The sequence below is a fragment of the Carassius gibelio genome, chromosome A20, assembly GCF_023724105.1.
Source record: "Carassius gibelio isolate Cgi1373 ecotype wild population from Czech Republic chromosome A20, carGib1.2-hapl.c, whole genome shotgun sequence".
In the NCBI taxonomy this organism is placed as follows: Eukaryota; Metazoa; Chordata; class Actinopteri; order Cypriniformes; family Cyprinidae; genus Carassius; species Carassius gibelio.
Window position 1 is genome coordinate 19,370,821 of NC_068390.1, and position 21,308 is coordinate 19,392,128.

The 21,308-nt window shown below is 36.5% G+C and overlaps 1 protein-coding gene across 1 annotated transcript; it reads right to left on the reverse strand.

Moving 5' to 3' along the window:
- Positions 1-363: 363 nt before the first annotated feature.
- On the reverse strand, positions 364-20,974 carry LOC127938231 (armadillo repeat-containing protein 2-like). Its single transcript, XM_052534692.1, is given in 13 exon segments — positions 364-630; positions 727-2,894; positions 5,502-5,601; positions 6,400-6,545; positions 7,768-7,887; positions 7,889-8,022; positions 8,116-8,218; positions 8,385-8,475; positions 12,112-12,322; positions 13,187-13,361; positions 13,443-13,515; positions 13,907-13,976; positions 20,947-20,974. Coding segments are annotated over 12 exon segments (1,563 nt in total). The 3' UTR covers positions 364-630; positions 727-2,582.
- Between the last annotated feature and the right edge of the window lie 334 nt (positions 20,975-21,308).

Consider the following 21,308-nt stretch of genomic DNA (forward strand, 5'->3'; position numbering starts at 1 on the left):
CATTCAAATAAACTTTTTTATGTATTGTCATATGTGCACATACCAAAATAACTGAAAACTGACTATTGTTTGATTAATATTATTTATACAATTTGTTTAATATATTGTTTTACATTGTCATATATATATATATATATATATATATATATATATATATATATATATATATATATATATATATATATATATATATATATATATATATATATAATTACATTATTAATGTTTTAATATATATATATATATATATATATATATATATATATATATATATATATATATATATTAGATATGTATTATTTTTTATTTAATATTAAAATAAAAAATAGTATTATAATATGCATTGTAATAAATAAAATGTATTTGAATATTTGAATATCTTTGACTGTTGCAAGCAATAACTGTTATCACTTTTATTTTATTTTTTTATTAATTGTACCAAATTAGCATATTAAACTGCCAGTGCTGTATCTTGTGTGTTTATGTATACCTGTGTAGAGCCACAAGATCTCCAACAGCTCTCCAGCGTGTTGCAGCTCTCCATCTAAAGAGCAGTTCCACAGAGTCTGACACACCACAGCAGCCAGACGCCAGTCCTGAGGCCCCAAGTCACGCAGACAGTCAATAAGCCTGCAATATGGAGATAGAGAGAAGGCATAGCACATATACATTATACATACAGTCTTGTCAAAAGATGAAAGCATACTGAAGAGGGAGGCAAGTTACTTCTGAACAGTTCCCTCGGCCCTCAGCATGGCCCTGATGTCTGGATCTGCAGATAGGTTGATGAGAACTCCACATGCATAGAAATACACATCCAGGAGGGTTACCACATACTGCTCCACTGAGACACAAAAGACCAACACAACGAAAAATTAAAGAGAGAGTGTCTCACACCTTTTTGCTGCATGATGAAGTGCCTCACATCTGCGACAGATTTCCAAACACACGTGTGGCCTCCAAAACAGCATCCATACTGGAGCTCAGCAAGAGCTTTAGTAGCACTAAAGATGCAACATACAGCAACATACTTTAGATGCAACATACAGGCTGCGTTCACACACACGTTTTACACCGTGAGATGTGTGTGTGCTGGGCACGGACCACTGAGCTCATGCCTTGGTAGAAAGACAGGTTGTTGATTGTGGCCACAGCATTAACCACTAATTCTTCACTTTCCTGTACACACCTGCACTCTGAGACAGAAGGGCAGAAGACACAGAAAACTTAGAGAAAACATACAGAATAGGGATGCATTATAAATATGTGTAATTCGTTATGTTTATTGATATAACGCATGTTTATTTCCTTGATTTTTAATTTAGACCACATTTGCCATCATCTAGCACTCACTTAAAGTGACTCTATTAAAAGCGTTCACAGTTCTCTTACATTGGTTAGTGGTTAAATGATATGCAGGTAAACAAATATGTCTAAATATCGAAGAATATCCTATTTAAATTAACATGATAAATGAGTACTAAAATGTGTAATGTATGAATTACGTTACAAACTACAAATTCTGTCATGTAATTTGGAATCAGCAACGGACTACAATGTGTAAGCAATCTACCCAGCTTCTTGGTACAGAAGATCAGATCGCTGATCAGGTGTCACTTCCTCTTTGAGAAGTTTCAAAACCATTCGTGTGAATTTCGGTGTGAGTACTTAACGATAAATCCGAAATTGAGGTAGTCAGAATCTGCCAGTGCGTGTGACTGTAGTAAGATCCTGTATTTCCCATTCAAAGTGCGGTTTGCTCTGTCAGTGTTTGTGCGTCACACTGCAAAGCGTGTGTTCATTTCGAAACACCTTTTGTTGTGGCAAATGCTCTGTCATTGTTACCCTTGATTTCTCAGTTTCTTTTTCCTTCTCGATTTATATTTTCATCATAACAGGATGTCATTCTAATGTACCAGACATAAGGTAGATAAGCGAGAAACAATAAATCTCCCACCCATTTCCTCTCTAACTGTCCACATCTCAACACACAAAAACAACAGCATCCTCTAACTGTCATTTCTAACTGCAAGAATCTAGCAGTTAGTTTTAATATCATTTCTCACTTTCTAAAACTGACATATTTCCACAGGACACAAATCTCTTTCTCTATTTCAAAAAGGAAATGCATAACCATCTCTTCACCCTAACATGCCTGCTTCTGAAACGTTTACATGCAGAACCAAAACCGAGCTTCCATCCATCACCATGAAACCACTGTGCAACATCTCTGAAAACCCCAGGCTGCACAAAAATAGAGCTAAGCATTATAAAAACATGAAGTTTGCAGTCTGGCTGTTCTCGTCATTGGAGAGGATGCAGTAACTTGAGGGCCTGTGCCAGTAATCGACGTGGAGAGAACAGCATGTGATTGCACCAACTTTGCACATTCATTCAAGTTCAAGGAAGTAAACTTAGCCTGACACATCTGTGTTGCTGTGTGTTTAAAGTCACATCTCTTTTGCCAAGCATTGGTCACGTACACAATGCTTTGAGAGTGACAACCACATTGAAATGCATGAGTATTTGTAAAGTACATTGCCAGTGGGTTTTCTGTAAACATGGAATTTTTGTTGAATGAACTATAAACTAATTAACCACTTAGAGGAATGTGTGTATATTTCATGGTTATGCTTTGTACCCAGCACTTCCAGTAGCAGCGTGTTGGCAGCTAGGGCCGTGCCCACGGTGGGATGGATGGCTAGGTTGGCCAGCAGTCTGATCAGTTTGACCAGGACGTCCTCTCTCTCAGGAGGCGATGGTGTTTCCTGGTAGACCTGGAAAAGATCCAAGAGGACATCTATCCCACCTTCCTCTTTATAGAGTCTCTCTATGAATTCAGTGCTCTTGGCTGTCAGATTTCCAAGTGTGAAGAGGAGACGCACTACCAGATCCTGCACATAAGAAAAGACAGAGGATAAGTGTGTATAGTAGGTTTATGTTTAGCAGGTTTAAGTTAAGGTGACAACACATGCAACTAATTACATTTAATATGTATATTAATGCATTTATCTAATTTGACATATTTGGCATTGATACATAAATAATGACATAACTCTTTAAGACACATAACGTACTATGTCTATCTGCTACTAATCAGTCATTTGGATTCTTTGCATGGTGGAATATCAGAACTTGAAATGTATTATACATATATTTTTATATGTGTACTATATATACTACAAGTATTCTATACTTATATTACATAAATGATATTTTAGATTGATATACAGGCGCTTCTCAGTAAATTAGAATGTCTAGGAAAAGTTCATTTATTTCAGTAATTCAACTCAAATTGTGAAACTCAAATTCAGTGCACACAGATTGAAGTAGTTTAAGTCTTTGGTACTTTTAATTTAGATGATTTTGGCTCACATTTAACAAAAAGCTACCAATTCACTATCTCAACAAATTAGAATACTTCATAAAACCAAGAAATAAAAAAAAAAAAAAACATTCAGTAAATTGTTGGCCTTCTGGAAAGTATATTATTGTACATGTATTCAATACTTGGTAGGGGCTCCTTTTTATTTAATTGCTGCCTCAATTCGGCGTGGAATGGAAGTGATCAGTTTGTGGCACTGCTGAGGTGGTACAGAAGCCCAGGTTTCTTTCACAGTGGCCTTTAGCTCATCTGCATTGTTGGTCTCTTGTTTCTCATCTTCCTCTTGACAATACCCCGTAGATTCTCTCTGGGGTTCAGGTCTGGTGAGTTTGCTGGCCAGTCAAGCACACCAACACCATGGGCATTTAACCAACTTTTGGTGCTTTTGGCAGGGTGGGCAGGTGCCAAATCCTGCTGGAAACTGAAATCAGCATCTTTAAAAAGCTGGTCAGCAGAAGGAAGCATGAGGTACTCCAAAATTACTTGGTAAATGGGTGCAGTGACTGAAAAAACACAATGGACCAACACCAGCAGATGACATTGCACTCAAAATCATCACCGACTGTGGAAACTTAACACTGGACTTCAAGAAACTTGGGCTATGAGCTTCTCCACCCTCCATCCAGACTCTAGGACCTTGGTTTCCAAATGAAATAAAAAAACTTGCTCTCATCTGAAAAGAGGTCTTTGGACCACTGGGCAACAGTCCAGTTCTTCTTCTCCTTAGCCCAGGTAAGATGCCTCTGACGTTGTCTGTGGTACAGGAGTGGCTTAACAAGAGGAATATGACAACTGTAGCCAAATTCCTTGACACTTCTGTGTGTGGTGGCTCTTGATGCCTTGACCCCAGCCTCAGTCCATTCCTTGTTAAGTTCACTCAAATTCTTGAATCGATTTTGCTTGACAATCCTCATAAGGCTGCGGTTCTCTCGGTTGGTTGTGCATGTTTTTCTTCCACACTTTTTCGTACCAATCAACTTTCTGTTAACATGCTTGTATATACACTCTGTAAACAGCCAGCTTATTGGCAATGCATTTTTGTGATTTAAACTCCTTGTGATTGTCAGAGATCATTTTGAAGGCAAAGGAAACCTTTGCTGGTGTTTTGAGTTGATTAGCTGATTGGCATGTCACCATATTCTAATTTGTTGAGATTGAGAATTGGTGGGTTTTTGTCAAATGTGAGCCACATCATTACAATTAAAAGAACCAAAGACTTAAACTACTTCAGTCTGTATGCATTGCATTTATTTATTTGCATTAATGTATTTCAACATTAATGCAAACACTGGGACTGCAGATCAGGGGCATACATATCAAAATATGTACCAATAAATGTGGAGAAGATTTTCATTATTGTGAAATCATATTGTGTTTCTTGTAGGAGAAATGTGTAATATGTTGTTGTTTTTTAAGTTGCAAACATTTTCATTAAATACATTGCAATCAAACAAATATGAATAATTACACACAGACTTATTATTACTTATAAGTCTTATTACTTATAAGTCAATAATAATTACTTATTATTATTATTTACTAAAGGAATGTAATATGCTAACTAAAAAATTAGGAGATCAATTAGGATTACATTTTTAAAACTTTAAAAATGTACAGGCCTGTTGTTTAGCTATTTGATGGTCCACTAAACAGCTGCCTTTTCTAGTTGCCTTTTGTTAACTTTGTTTTGTCAGATAGTTTAAACAGATTTTCAACAACTTCTTTGTTTTCATTTAGAATGCATTGAAAAGCGGCGTGCAGAGAGAGGCTTCTGGCAGTAGTCTCGAGGACAGTATGTCCCTATGTGAGGCACAGGGTGTGGGGGAGTGTGCTTATGACACCTAGTACTCAGTATGGACCGTGTTTATTCTTGATGAGATTGGGACCACATGATCTCATTACACTTAGTGCCAGAAGGAAAGAGAGAGAAGAACATGAACTGTCTGTACTAAAATAAAACGAAAAGAAAAACACACACACCTTCATAGACCATTGCTCAAGTTCCACTTGAAAGCAGAAAGTGGAACATGCAGCTTATATGCTTATATGTGTGTGTTTGTTTCACTGTATGTCTGAGTGTGTGTGGACATTGTACATATACTTGGGCCAAATTCACCTGTTTCCTGCTGTATTTGCCTAGCAGGTCCAAAAATAGGCTGCAGCAGCTTGGTGTCTCAGCTAGTGCATGACAGCATTCAGTGTAGGTGGACAGCTTGCTGGAGACCGAACACATACAGTACAAGCATATTCATACACATGGCACAACTTTATCAACACTAATCAAAAAGCTCAATTGCTCAAACTAAAATTAGAACTTACCTCAGCTGGTGGATATTTAAAATGCATTTTAAAGCATGCATTATAAAACTTTTAACCAGTGGTCCTCATTCAGGGGGCCCATTACAGGGCCTCAGAAAAGGGCAAAAATGAACTCAAAATTACTTCAAATCATTTGAAATAAAAGAAAACATTAAAACAGCTATGTTTTTATTTGAATTCAAATGCTGTTTTGATCTGTACATTAAGATATGAGGCATACAGATAGTGTTTTATTTATAAATGATGAAATACTTCTATATGATATTTATGTATGATATTTTATAAATGAAATGTTTTAATGAAACAAAAGTAAAGCCATTAAAAAATTGTATTGTGGAATTTAAAAATTATTATTTATCTTCCATTTATTTATTATTCTATTTGATCAAAAACTCAATTATCACCCATAAGGAAAACATTAGGGAAAAAATTATTATTTGATCTTCCACAGACAAAAATGCATATGAGGTTCTCTTATCGAAGTGTGATTTCTAGACATGTAAAAATGCTGTACAGTAAATTAATACTTATAACAGTTATAAATCTTATAACTGTGGGCATTTTTAGAATCAATATATACTGTTCTAGTTGTCACTCTCTACAATATTTTATTGGGTAAAAAAAAAAAAAATTGTTCTAAACACTTCATTTGAATGCACACACACAGCACAATGACAACTGAAAGACAGACTCGCCTGAATGTTCTGGGCACATTAATGCAGATGTCAGTGTCATTGCGGTGGTTCTCCAGAATCAAGCAAAGAGTAAAGAATGCCTTGTTGGACAGGAAAGAAGGCAGAGACTCAGACTGGTCAGCTATATTTCTCAAAGCTGCTGTGACCTAGACAAGACAAGACTGTGAGCAGCTGTGTGTTTGAGGAAAAAACATACACACACACAAAAGAAAAGTATGACTCTGTATGTTTGGCGATTGAGTGTGAATGAGGGACTGTGAAGCAGGTGTGCATGTGTGTGTACTACTGCCTAATGAAATAAGAGGAAGCACTTATAATCAAGAAGAAATAACATAAGGTCTTTAAAGTGGCCTCATAAATCTCTCCATCAAGAGCAAGAGACACTGATTAGGATACATGGAGGGAGCTTTCCAGAGCTGCTTGGCTCATCGTGCCGTACTTTCATAGAAATCCTAATATCCGTCTGTCAACAGACTAATGAGTGGCAAAGCAGTTAGCACTGAACATCAAACCATGCGTGCTGAGTTCAGGAAGTTTGTTTGGGCAGAGTTAAATCATTCCTGTGAGACATACTTTGTGCTGGAGGAGTATGATGCAAAATATGGACATGGAGAAGTGGAAAAAGGGCATCCTCCCAGACAAAAACAAAAGCAGAGGAAAAGCCCATTAAAATCTGCCCTTTTATTCGACCCCATGCAACCCCACCATTATAAAGCGCTCATATTTTGTCGCATTTCTCTCCCAGAGAAGAGTCCTGAGAAACATCCATGTGGGGTTCAAGCATGCTTAATTCTTCAAGTCTTCAAGATACAGATTTACAATGTTTGCAATGCAAACTTTTATTTATTTATTTTTATCTATGGCGGTGTATGTACTGCACAAAGCACTACTCCAGCACATAGCGGGAGCACACAACCTCGGTCACTGCAGATATGCATGATGGGATCTTTTGTTTTGAGACAACAAAGAATAAAGGTGATAATACATCCTCAAGTCTTGTTGGTTCAACCAAAAGTGAACATTCTGTCACTATTTATTCATCTTTATTTCTTTAATTCATCTGTATGATTTTCTTTCATCTGTGGAATATAAAATAAGATATTGTGAAAATTTTTTCTTGATCCATACAATGGATGTCAATGGCAACCAAAATCGCTCTTCAAAATATATTGTTTTGTGTTCTAGAGCAAACAGGTAACATACTGTATGTACCCATATGTAACCATCCCTTTAAAACAGACAAATCTATCTATTGTAGGTATATGTGTGTTCGCGATCATGATTGTCATTCTGAAAACAGGATTAGAGCTGAAAATAAAGCATTCTTTGAATCCTGCTTAATCTGAGCAGCCATCAAGGATCACCCACCTGTACCAGTATGTGTCCTGCGATGATTTGCTGACCTTCTCCCTCTGACTTGTAAGAAGTTACATTTGCTGAAGTAGATGGACCATGCATCAGTCTTTTTGACAGCTGCAGCAGTACGCCTGATAAAGCCTTTAGACAGCAGCAGTCTGGAGAGGGCAGTGTTCCCTGAGACGAGCTTCAGTGAGCCGACACAGTACAGCACAGCTTCACCTTTACTCCACACATCCTCACAATGGAGCAGAGATAGTAGGGAGTCTGTGTGTGTACACAAACAATGGGCTGATGTTAGAGATAATGACTGATTGAGTTTACAAAGACTGGGTAAGTTATGTAACAATCGGGTCTAACCAAGGATGCAGCCGTTTAGGAACAGGGTGTTGTTAGTAGCTTTCCGGCTGATTTTGAAGACAAGTTTGCAGATGTTCAGCAAGTTGTTTCCACTCAGACTGAGCTTGTAATATAGACAAAAGCAATAAGGCATTTCTCCACACTTCTCTGTTTAAAATGTTATGTTAAAATGTAATTTGAACCTGACCATAAAGATCATGCTCAGATTTTTTACGTAATTCAAGCTTAAAGACATACATTTCTGTGTGTGTGTGTGTCGATATACTCACTGCCAGAATAAGTTTGGCTAATGTTAGGTTAAGTCGGTCCGATCCCACATCTATAAGCCTGAAGAGTGATCTAAGAATGTCAGCTCTCCCACTATCTCACCTGACACGGCATCACCTACAGTACAAGGATCGTTTTTTGAAAAAGACAAAACCCGATCAGTATACTGTATGTTCCAGTCCACAAAATAACACATTGTCAAGGTCGGATTTCAAACCGAATTTTTCACACAGTATTATTTGCAGCATTGTCATCCTTCAACTGTCCCTGTGAAGGACAGTGAAAGAAGAGCAGTCTGTGGAGTACACAGCCTCTTTCATTCAGCTGATCTGATGTGTACACAGAGTAGGCTTACTGACATTTCACTGACATTTGGCCCACATGTCAACACCCACTGACGGAGTTAACACGGACCTCCAAGGCAAATTCCCCCCCTGTATGGTATGCATCATTAGTGCATATATAATAGCTCTTTACTGTTGTTCCACATGTACTGGCTCTGAGCACAACAACATCATATTTCACTGAGTTTTAAGTTAGATTAGACTTCAATAGAGTATCAATATCTCCAAAATCCCCTGGGCTCAATTAAAATTGATAAATAATCTCTTTATTTTTTTCATTTTTGCATGTTAAACTAGCTGTTGCTTGCAAAATAATTATCCATCTATACATGCTTTTAACTATTGTGTGCACTGGCAAATTGTTGCTCGATCAAACTTGCCTTTAGGGGATAAGTCACAGGCTGCATTTTTCAAAGCTATTTTTGATTCTCAAATCTGTTTCCAAGATGGTTGGCATTTTCCTTAATGGCACCCTGTGATGCTGCCATAGAGAATATGAATGGTATTTTATGAATGAACCCCTGAGTCTCTTGGCACAATACATATTTTGATATTTATTCTTTTAAATGAATTCCTATTGAAAGTGCTTAAACATTTACTGTCATTAGCATTCCATGGTCCCCCCCATGTGCTTTGACTTTAAAAGCTCTATACCATGCCAAGCTTAACACAAGTTTTGTTTTTATTCCTTTGCATTCAGGTATTGTGTTTTTCTTTCTCGCTGCAGTTTAGATTTCACTATGGGGCACATTCAAGTGCTAAAGTGCAGCTCTTTAGTATGAACTTGCATAAGCACAATCCAATAACCCCACACTGGGGCTATCTTTCTAGAAACCACTCAAATAAAATGTTTTGGACTATTTAAAAACTGTAACCGGATGAATGGAAATTAAAACTTTCATGGTTTGTGGGGGGGGGGGGGGGTGGCGGGGGGGGGGGGGGGTTGACTACTGGTATGTTCGCATTAAAAAATATATAGGCCTATATATAATTTTGGAACTACTGTATTCATTAACATTTCTTTAATCTTTAATATTGCTTAAATAATAAAGACAACTGGTAAGAGTGTGCTGCAGAAAATCTTAGCCCACAGAGAAGTAATGTATTGTTTTTCATAAAGGGTTATGCTGAAAATTTGTCCTTACGGTATTCCCAAAAGATAATGAATGATTTTTTAAACTAAACACAGCATTAGGGTTAAATCAAAAAGCAAAATCATTCTTTCTTAATTATGTGAATTTTGAATTGACCAACATATTGTTGATCAAGTGATGTCCAGCAAAACACATTGTTATCCTTTAATGGTCATCTTTAAGGTAATCAGATCATTACTGATCATTCATAAGAGTAATTTTATCATCACCTTGTGCAAAAGACTCAAATTCTTGAAGGACAGGAAAGACTTTAGTGTTCTAGAACACAGATTTATCCATGATGTCATCTCCTGTGTCACCATGCCCAAGTTTGACTACAGCAGAATGAGATGGAGTGGGTGTCAGACAGACAAATATATAAACAGACATACAGATGTACTTGATTGATCTCCTTAGGGAAATTCAGAAATTTCACCCTAGCAGTTCTTAAAGCATATGAATGTAATACAGGATGTTCAGCATAGCATGAAAAGGTCAGAGCTTTACACCCACACGCCTCTTCATTAAGAGTCTGTTCTGTTCAAATGCCTCTCTGAGCATTTGCATTGTGGACGAGCTGCAGGAAGCAGTGGGTTGCGAAAACAACAGATCAAACGGCTATCAACTGGCATGTGGACAAAGAATCTTGAGAAACTGCTGCAGCAAAAATGGTTTAGATTCCCAATCTAATCAGATATTTGTGGCTACTAGCAAGAATGTGTCTGGAGCAAGATTTGCAAGATTGTTGCTTTGTTTATAATGTGTTTGACTGTCGGTTAGCGGTTTCAAGTGCAGATATACTGTATACATCCTAAATATAGCAATTTACCTGATTTTGATCCTTTTTCACTGGATACATCAGTTAGCGGATTTCTGTTACTCACAAACACAAATAAGATGGCATAAATTAACTGTAACAGTGGTTAGATGAATTCCAAAAACCTAAATGGTGTTTTAAAACATTAATATTTAACCTGGACATTTTTTACAAAGTCTGCAGATAGAAAATGCTATCAACATAAATACAAGTTCAAAAGAAATATAAAACATTATCTGTTTATTTATAAATGGCATATAGTTCTTCTGTTTTCCTGGCAGACACAAGAGGTCACTGTTGTGATATTCTGATGTAGCATTTCATTTGGCTAATTATTTTCATTATATCTTTTTCTTTATCGGTCAATGATTTCAAAATCAGTCACTGGTGAAAAATTGATAACTTTCAAAATGTGCTTGTGTAAATGTTCATTAAAATGTGCGTGCATGTGAGGGATACTACAACAGACAGGAAACCACAGGTTCACGTGCTTGTCTCAGATCTAGTCATGCACTGTCATGGTGAATTTTATCTCAGATATCAAGATATCCGTTTACATGGTTTTAGTCTGTGCTATCACTAACAGCAGATTAAACTGACATAGCATGTCTCAAATTTTGTACTGCTTCTCAATTTTTACAGTACAGCAAAATGCATCAGTTTTCATATGTCACATAAGTATTTTGAAGAAATTATGGTACGGCTGAGCATATTTGTGGCGTTGATCATATTTGGGCTTTGTACTGTCTCGATAATGCCTCATTGTTGATGGGATGCCTTGGCCCAGACGTGATCTCATCGCGTGAATCTCAAATGAGACTGTACTGGTGGTCAACACACCAGTGAACCAGCCAGTCACAAACGGCCTGAATAATCTAATATCGCTCCATTAGCAACTACAACAAGGATACAGAACAGAGAGAGAGGGCTTGCTGCCTGACTTTAACTTTATATTAATGTCCAGACTGTCCGTAAATGCATCCAAATTGGAAATGATTTTCATAATGTAACATAGTGATTTTCATACTGTAAGTGGGCATTCTGGGCAATGTACTAATGAGAGCACTTGGATTTTAATAAACAAATCTTTTAATGTGATCTGACGGATGGTTTACACAATCCTGGTGCATTTCATGAAATAGAAGAGAAAAGAGAACGGGATTAATACCACTGGGATCTACTGATCCTCAGAATGGTTCACAATTAACGGGTGTCCTGAGAGTTGACAACACATACAATGTTTTATTGCTGTTCTTAGGCACAGAGCATAAATCAATTTACTGAGGGGGTTTGGTGGTGCATTGACAGTAGAGGTTTTTGTTAGGAAACTCAAAGGGACAAACGCCTGATGTGAGTCCCTGTCATAAACATGCCGATTCAAAGCTACCCATCTACAGAGGTTTCAATCCTCTAAACATGTGTTCAATAAAATTACAGATGTACAAGTACATTAAAAGAACAATTAACATTCAAGTGCCCATAGAAGACAGCAAAAGAGATGTTTGTTCTCAAAAAAAAAAAAAACCTGTGTTGGATAAGTATGTGCAGGTCTGTTTCGGAGGATGATTTTGTTACTAGCTCCACAACATCAGCACAGCGCAGCTTTTCTGTGTCACCTGGTTGGTATGCTCCGATCCACAGCTTAGCTAAACAATCAAAAACAAAAAACATAGATATAATCAACATATTGTTTTGTTTTTGAGATATATTTCTTATGCTCATCAAGGATGCATTTATTTAATCAAAAATACAGTAAAAACTGTAATATTGTGAAATATTAATATGCTGAAATGTTGCTCAAGTTACATTTCTAAATATTATCAATGTTGAAGAGAGTTGTGCTGCTTAATATTTCACATTTTTGTGAAAACCATTGTACATTTTTCAGTATTCTTTAATGAATCTAAAGTTCAAAAGAAAAATATTTGTTTTAAATACTTAAAAGTGTATTTTCTGGTACAATTTTATGCGTTTCTTAAAAAAAGAGAACAACTTACTTACCCCAAACTAAAGTATATATTTAAATACATAGCTAATTTGTTTGAAATTTGAATAATCAGAAGCTCAGACAGAAAAGTTACACTCATATCAACCTTTTACAGTTAACATTGTCCTTCAGGGTTAATTAACTTTTTAAATGGTTTTATTACTAAAGTAATAAAATAAATCAAATTCAATCTAGCAAACAAACATACAGTTTGTTTTCTCAATACAAACAAACTCAGGGCATACAGATTTATATAGATTTTTTTTTATTATTCAGTGTGAAATACTTCATCTGTTAGCTGACTGTCTCAAAGGCACTGACACAGGAAACAATGAAGAGGCTTATCAATCTTGCTGGAAAACGTTATGCACTATTACTGCATTGCACTTTGATTTGAAAGATAAAGTAAAGTGACCATTTGACAACTTGTTATTGATTGATTGATTTATTTGGTGGGGAAATATTCATTGAAAAGAGTGGAAATATAAAACAAACAGATTGATAACATTATTTATTTTCTTACTCTTTGAGTTTGGTGTCATGGGTGGTAGTCTGTTTGGGGATGCTGCTCTAAGCAGTCTGGCTCTTGAACCTCCTGATCCTATCCTTTTATTCCCTCCTCGTTCATCTGGGGGTTTAGGAAGAGTTGCATCCTCAACACCGCCATCCTCATCCAGGGACACAGACAGGCTGGGTTTCTAGGATTGAGAGAACTCTTGAATTACTGTTTCCTGATTCCATTTCAATAGTCATTCATAAAGTTTTGAAAGGCTTCTTACATGTTCCAGTGGGCTGAGACGAGTTCCAGAGCCTGGCCTGGAGTCAGGAGCTTCAAAATGTTGGGCATGTAGACTAGAAAAGGAATTTGTGAAGGCAAATTAAACAGCATACTAGTTTTATATGAATAAACATAATGTTACAATTCAAGTACTTTAAAGAGTGCCAGTCTGGTTCTGGAAGTAAACATTTAATTCATTTTCTCCATGGGGAACTGATTTTTTACAATAATTTAAAACATTAAAGACAGCCTACCACAAGGTTTTTAATCTATGAGTGGCATATGGCTAATAATTCTTAAATGAAAACTTAAAAAAATTTAATAAATGGGAAAAATACTTCAATAACCAATGGACAGGGCCTTTTGCACTCTATAACCAAAATCCATTCTAAATATTGTAAGAAGTTTTAAAATACATTCAAAAGGGATAAATACATAAATATGTCATCTCCAGTGTTGTTTTACCTGAATGCAGAAGATGATTCTCCAGAGAGCTGCCGATGCTTCTCCTGAGGTGTGAAAGGCCTCTTTGTGGCTAGAATTCTGAAAGAGGACGAGCTTCTGACACTATTTCAGCACTCGACACTTTCATTTTGCCATGAAGCTCCATAAAAGACATTCTTGATCCATAGGGATGCGTACCAGTATCAAGGGCTTGAGACCTTGTCCATTATCCTATGAACAAAAAGGGTAGATAAAGAAGAATAACTATTGTTAAAGGAAGAGAAAAATGTATCTTTAGAAAAAAAAAACTGCTTCTTGGAAATCTGTAGAAGACTATTTATTTTATATTTTTTCTGACATTCTCGTCTTTATTAATCCAGTCTATATTTTACACCAAGTGGTTTGGTGTCCTGAAAGACTTGTTTTTCCGTATTTCATATCTGATTATTTTTTAAATGTACCCCGCACACAACCAATTTCATATCATTCAGGGGTGTGTTTCCCGAAAGTTCCACTGAACTATTAAGTTCCACTGAATTGTTTTAGGTAACAACGATTGCTTTTAGGAAACGAGAGAGATGAGCGTGCGCGTCCACACACCGTTACCGTGGAAACGCACAACGCTGCTACAGTAGCTCTGGTGTAACGTTAGCAAAACGACACATTTAAAGCATATAAAGTAAAAAAGAAACTAAAAATTTGAAGAAAAAAAATTAAAATGACAACTCGATCTGCGATTTTATATTCAGGTAACGTAACGTTAACCGACAAAAACAATAATAAACCACGACACTATTAGTATCAAGTGTTGCCTGCAGCCTATTTCACTATTTTAAAGAGATCATCTTTAATCCAGAAAGACGAGCGTGTGACAGCAGACAGAGAGGCACGCACTCCAGTGTCAATCAATCACGGTCGGCCACGCGCGTGGTCATGTGACACACGGAGGGTTTTGTTGTTTGACCTATTTGATAAAGAAAACATACTAATTTTTATTTAGTCTGAAAGTAAATGAAGCATTATTTTATATTTCTCCCCAAAACTCATAGTATTTGCATGGTGTTCAGTGAAATAAATCCTAAAATTCAAAGCCCACAGAGACGCCTGAGGCGAAACGTAATCACGCACAGATGACAGGTGAGCTGATACTTACCCACCCAGAAAAATAAAACAGGAATTTAAAGCTTCAAATTTGTGGCGTTCTTCAAATAAGAACAGCATGTTAACTCAAATTTCGTGAGGTAGGTAACTTTAATAGGGGACACATTTGGCAAATATCAGATAAAAAGTGATTGTCTTCTGTAACGGACACGTATATTTTGTCTCTTTTAATTTCCCAAAAAAGCTCGTGTTCTCATTTAAATCTGTCCACGATGTTTTACTGTACAGTCGTTGGCTAAATTAATTAATTTGTGACGTCAAAGATCTTAACTGAGTTGTTGATAATAGTAATGCCAATAATAGTTGCCAATAATAGGCTATTATTTTAATGAAAAGCAGTCAAAAATACTTCACAAGTAAGATTGATATGAGTTGTCCAGCACTATATGTAGTATGTACAAATTTAAATCTAAATCTGTTTCTTTGTTCCTCATAAAGTATAATGCACATATGAGCAATCTTTTGGCTCAGGGGTTAGATTTAAATAGCTCTACAAGCTTCATTCTCATGGATACAAGAAGTCTCATTGGTGTAGTGTGATTTGAAGAGCTAGCCAATAAGGAGTTAGTACGAGAGTGCTCATTGGCCAATAGCTGCATGAATGTGGTTGCCCTCTTTCATTGTCACTAGGGGAGTGTGGTACCAAGGATGGCAATCTTAATAACAATATGTCATGCATACTGCATTTCTCAGCTTGTCAGATTTTAGATAATGTTTGCATGAGATGCACGAATCTGTATTTAGAGGGCTGCATGAACGGTGTAAATGTAATTATCTTGTGAACCTTGACACATACGCACATTCTACATCACTGACGGTGGTTGCTCTTCTGTTACGTCACTGAGGTAAATTGGTTTGCTTTGCAAGGACAATCATTTTCTGGCTGCTGTCTCCTTGACAACTACTTCTTTATGGGCAGTCTTTGGACACGCATTCGTTCCCTCACCTGGTGAAGGAAAAGGCAGTATATGACAAGGAGGTTAAGCAGTGCGTCTTAACCCAAAGATTAACAGAAAATGGGCTATGTTTATTGAGGTTAAAGTGACCATGAAATCAAAAAATATTATTATTTATTATGAAATATTTTATTTTAATATTTATGATTATATATATATATATATATATATATATATATATATATATATATATATATATATATATATATATATATATATATATATATCTGTTTTGATTGTTGTGTGTGCACATCATTACTTTTGTAAAATTAATGTTTTTAAAACATATCCCCACCCCAAGACAATAACCATAATGCCGACTTTAATTTGGTTATCGTGGTCCTCCACTTTGAATCCTTTCTGGCTGTTGTAGTTCACATGCCGCTTTGCATATTTATCTGCGGTTGATTCATGAAAGCAGGAGAGAGGAAAAAATATGGCTGGAAATGTCACTGATCAAGCTGGGGATTGTTCAGATTGCCTCAGTGGGGAAAGTAACCTAATCCCAGAAAACACTGCTGTCATTGTCTCTTCCCAGCACCTACTCAATCACTTGTTCTACCTTGTTTGAATTCAGCTACTATTGTGCAGGACACAATGCAAAGCAGTGGTGAGGCTACATAAGCACAAGGGTGGAACTGGCCCACTCAGATTGATGCCTGGTCCACCCAATGTTTTTTATGTAAAGAATAAGTAACACGTTTCTGGTGGATAAACGCTGAGTATCCATTTGTGGGCTTCTATTTATGGCAAATGGTAAATGCAATGGCTGTCAATCTGAGCATTCCATCCAATCCAAGCATGCTCTGGATTTTCTGGCTATTTTAAATTAGGCATATATTTTTTGCTTATATTTTCGTCCTTTTCTATTTCATCCAAAAACTGATAATGCAGTTTTTAGCTGTCGAAATTAGCTTACCTATTTTTATCTCACATATTTTAAAATGATGAAGGCCTACTTGAGAGAAGGCTCTGAGGTCCACCCTATTTCACCAAGGTCCGCTTAACGTAAGGTAGGTGATGGATTATGGGATAGAATTTGATAGAATTAGCAGTGGCATGAATGCATTTACATTGTGATTACAATTGCATAAATAATACAATGAGATTTGTTTAAATATAAAATGATGATACATTTATGTATAAAATTAAAACCGCCAGGAGGTGGCAGCAAGTCACTGTATTTATGAGTGAGTCACTGAGTCATTCATTCTACCAGTTCATTAAAAATGACTGATTCATTCAGGAATGAAGCAAGTGTCTGCCTTGAATGGTTTATTGAACTGCTTAAAAAAATGCAGATTCATTCAGTAACAAAACACCAGTGTGTGTGTGTGTGTGTGTGTGTGTGTGTGTCAGTCAAGTCATGCAATTGCATCATTGTTTGGAATATCTTGTTGGCGAAACCATTTAGCAGAGGCTTTTATCCATTCAGGCTATGCTCCCCCCCAGTATGTGTGTTCCCTGGGAATCAAACCCACAACCTTTTGCGCTGCTAACGCAATACTCTACCACTGAGCCACAGGTACACCATCCAACAGATATACTCATAGTAAGGTAAAGGACTTTTCTTTCATTCTTATTTTTCTTTAGAAATGATTCTATGAGCATGGGGTGTATGTGAGGATTTCTTTGGGTGTGAAAACAATGGGACTCTTTGTCTTTGTTTCTTGTGTTTGTGGGGTGCTATACTACTCTTTGCCTTCCCCCTCTCCCCTGTCCAAAGATTTATGTAGGTACAGCCCTATTTCTCCCTTCACTGCTGATTAGAAGGTTCCCTAAGGACTGTCATAAATGTGCTCTATCTATTTCTCTCACCCCACCCCCTTCTACAGTACATTACTCTGTTATTTTATTCCCAAGCTCATGTCCGTGGGTCTGTATGCCCTATGATGAATAGAATCTACAGCTCTCATCTGGCCTGGGAAACAAAGAGATGAGTGTGTGGTTGGAGGATTGGTGTGTGTATGTGTCAGTGTGAGAAGCCAGGGTGAATATGTCTATGTTATGTGAGAGATGCACATAATGGTGCTAATAAATCGTGACTATTGTCCATTTTTCATTTGTAATCATGTCAGAAATCACTTAGGGCATGGAATGTGCACAGTAGATTTTCACTCTATTGTCTAACAAAGCATAGGGACTCATATATTGTGTCTCAGTGACATAGAGAGATTGTAATAAAATAAAGGGATGGTTCATAAGAGAGAGAGAATGGTCACTGAGATGAAAGGAATAGGAGAAAAGGATCTCAAAACTTTGTTGGACATTAGAACAGTATCAAGTGCTATGTCTCCCTCACTATGAATATACATTAATACACAGGTGTGCACTTGTGTGTTTGAGAGAGATGTTTATATATATATACATATACATATAATCTGACTCTCACTGATGTAAGTGACTTGCATAATTTGAATCAAAATCCAAGACACACAAAACATTACAGTCAAAAGTTTATCTAGGTTGTTTCCACAGTACTCTGTGTTCTCGTCTGAGTCATGTGTGATCTATTGTGAATTTGTGACTGTTCACAGTCCCGTTTCCTGCTCTTCTATCCAATCCAATCCTATCCAACAATGGTGATAAATGCTTAAAGCTGTGAAAAACACAACTAAAACCCTTTAAGCCACCTAAACAAAAATGTGACAAATAAAATAACGTGACAGGTGCAGATTCTCAGATCACTATTCTTAAATGCAAGGAAGAAACACCTAAATAATTCCTTGGTGGCTCTATTTTGGACCCATATACTGTAAATATCTTTACATGGCATAATACAGATTTGACCTTTACACCTTTACATTTTTCTTTTCTTTTCAGAAAAGAAAACACAAATGTTGACACAATGAATATGATATAGGCATATGATATAGGCTATAAATTGTTTTTTACTTCTGTGACATGTGACACTAAATGAGGGGAACATACTAAACAGGGATTTAAGTCCCTGTGACTGGTTCAAGTGTACTATACAGTTGCTAAATGAGGCTACCAGTGTCTGAAGATAGAATTAGCAAAGATTCACAGGATCTTATGCTGTGCAATTAGATCAGGCCTCTGTTGGTTGAAAAGAGTGAGGTAATTGGCAGCTGATTGAGTAGATTCATGTGTCCTTCACTTAAGGATTTCTTTGTCTGCATTGATTTCGGATTCTCACTGATCACAGCACTGCACATTTCCCTGTCCATTCATCTGCTGCTTAATGGCTGTCTCTTCATCTCCCCCAGCTTGTTCTCTTCTTGCTTTATTTCACTCATACAGACCCAGAGTTGTCTGTTTTTCTTTTTATATAATCTATGCAAACTGGTATTTAAACTCAGATTTATTCTGTGAACACTGTTCTCTTTCTGATATTTTACATTTCCAGCAAATGTTGGAGGAATCTATATGGGTCTGTGTGCATGCACAGCATCTCATACAGATTTTATTGTATCTTCATCTAGAGTGCAGAGCACACTATAAAACTGGACTCTGTTGATGCCTCTAAATTAAGGATTATAGGGAAAATTATAGAGAAAAAGAAGGAAATTTGGTAAAATTATATTTTTTATCAACATTATTATTTAATGACATATGTGAACCTGGAACACAAAACAAGTTTTAAGTCGCTGGGCTATATTTGTAGCAATAGCCAAACAATTAAATATAATACAAAATTATTGCTTTTCCAAAGTTTCAAAAAAAGATTCTACACTCTTAATACTTTACTATGTAGAGAAAGAGGGGATCAGAAGGAAAACAGAAAGCTAAAATTTATCCCCATAAAGTATATATAATCAATATGAGTTTTTATTGATTCTTTTCTTTAAATTAAATTAGAAAACAAAATATTGATTTTAAAGAAATTATATTAGATTAAAAAAAAATAGTCAATTAGCTTTTCAAACTAGCAGGTCTCAATGAAGGCCTGTATAATTACACTTATCACCAATCAGAAGTGTTCCTTACATATACATTGTATGGGTTTGGAGTGCAGTCCCTTAATAGGTTACTGTTATTCAGTGAATAAAAGCTAAATAACTATACCCTTTATTTCACAACACTATCATAATTCTCACAAAACAAATAATGAATATTAATAGAAAAAATGGGAAAATTGTAGGGCATTCATTTGAAGCCTGACAGTAATTAGCGGCAGTGCTTTTAATTGGGTTAATGCACAGATGTAATCTTTATCTTCTGCAATTTTGCATTGTACAAACCTCTTTCCACCTTGTAGTAATTTGCTCAGCACTTTTCTTCCAAATGGAAGAAACTGTTAGTCAGCACAGACCTGTGTTTAATGCTTTGAGACACATACCCTCAGTTTCACAGACAAGGCATGAATAAATGGATGTCTGGGCTGTTTTAACTTGCACTGATTGAACTGAAAATATATCAGTGCCCTTGTTTTGTCTTGAGATGCACACAAGTAATGTTATTTTCTAAGGCACGTTTATAAATGATACTTAATTGTCCTAATTGAACTATGACCTAATCCTGGCTTAACCTAAACCCTGTCGGTGAAACCAGGCCAAGCTAAAATAAGCTCTAAAGAAGAAAAGCAAGTCATCTTTACTTATCACCAATTGACTCATTAGTTGTTAGATGATTGGCTGACTATCCTGTCCCATCCCTACTCTAAATCCTGAGCATATACAGGTCTATGTCCTGCTGGTGTACTAGTGTACCTAATGATGTTTTCAGTTACAAATCCCAGAATGCTGTACAGCGCACTTCATAGAGGCAGATTGTATTCTACTGCCTAATGCATAGTGAACCTGAGATCCCTCACACACAGGCTCTCTCTCTGTTTCTCTGTCTCTCATTTACCATGTCACACTATCCCTTCAGCAATGACATCACCACACCACAGCCCCGTTCTCCGATCCCCATGTCATCAATCTCTCCTCACGCAGCTTTTGAACGACCAGACCACAGCAATGACAGGTTCGGGCTCACCTGGGGAGTCAGAGGTGAAGGCATTCATGTTACGCCCATGATACACAATATAATCATCCATTAGCCTATTTGTAGCACATTATTTGTTGTTTACACACAAATGCTCAATTATAAAATACCTCATGCTATACACACCTAAATACTGTCACTTATCTGTCATCATAGATCTATTGATAAATTCACACGTGATAGGGACAGAAATATCATAAAGCATGATGCTTTATTAAACATTTAATGGTGTGGCCTAAGAATGATGTGGACTCCATGGCATGCATTGTTATTTGGTCTTACTGGTGTTATTTTTGTACTATTTATAGTACTTTGGTGTGTGTGTGTGTGTGTGTGTGTGTCTGTGTGTTTCC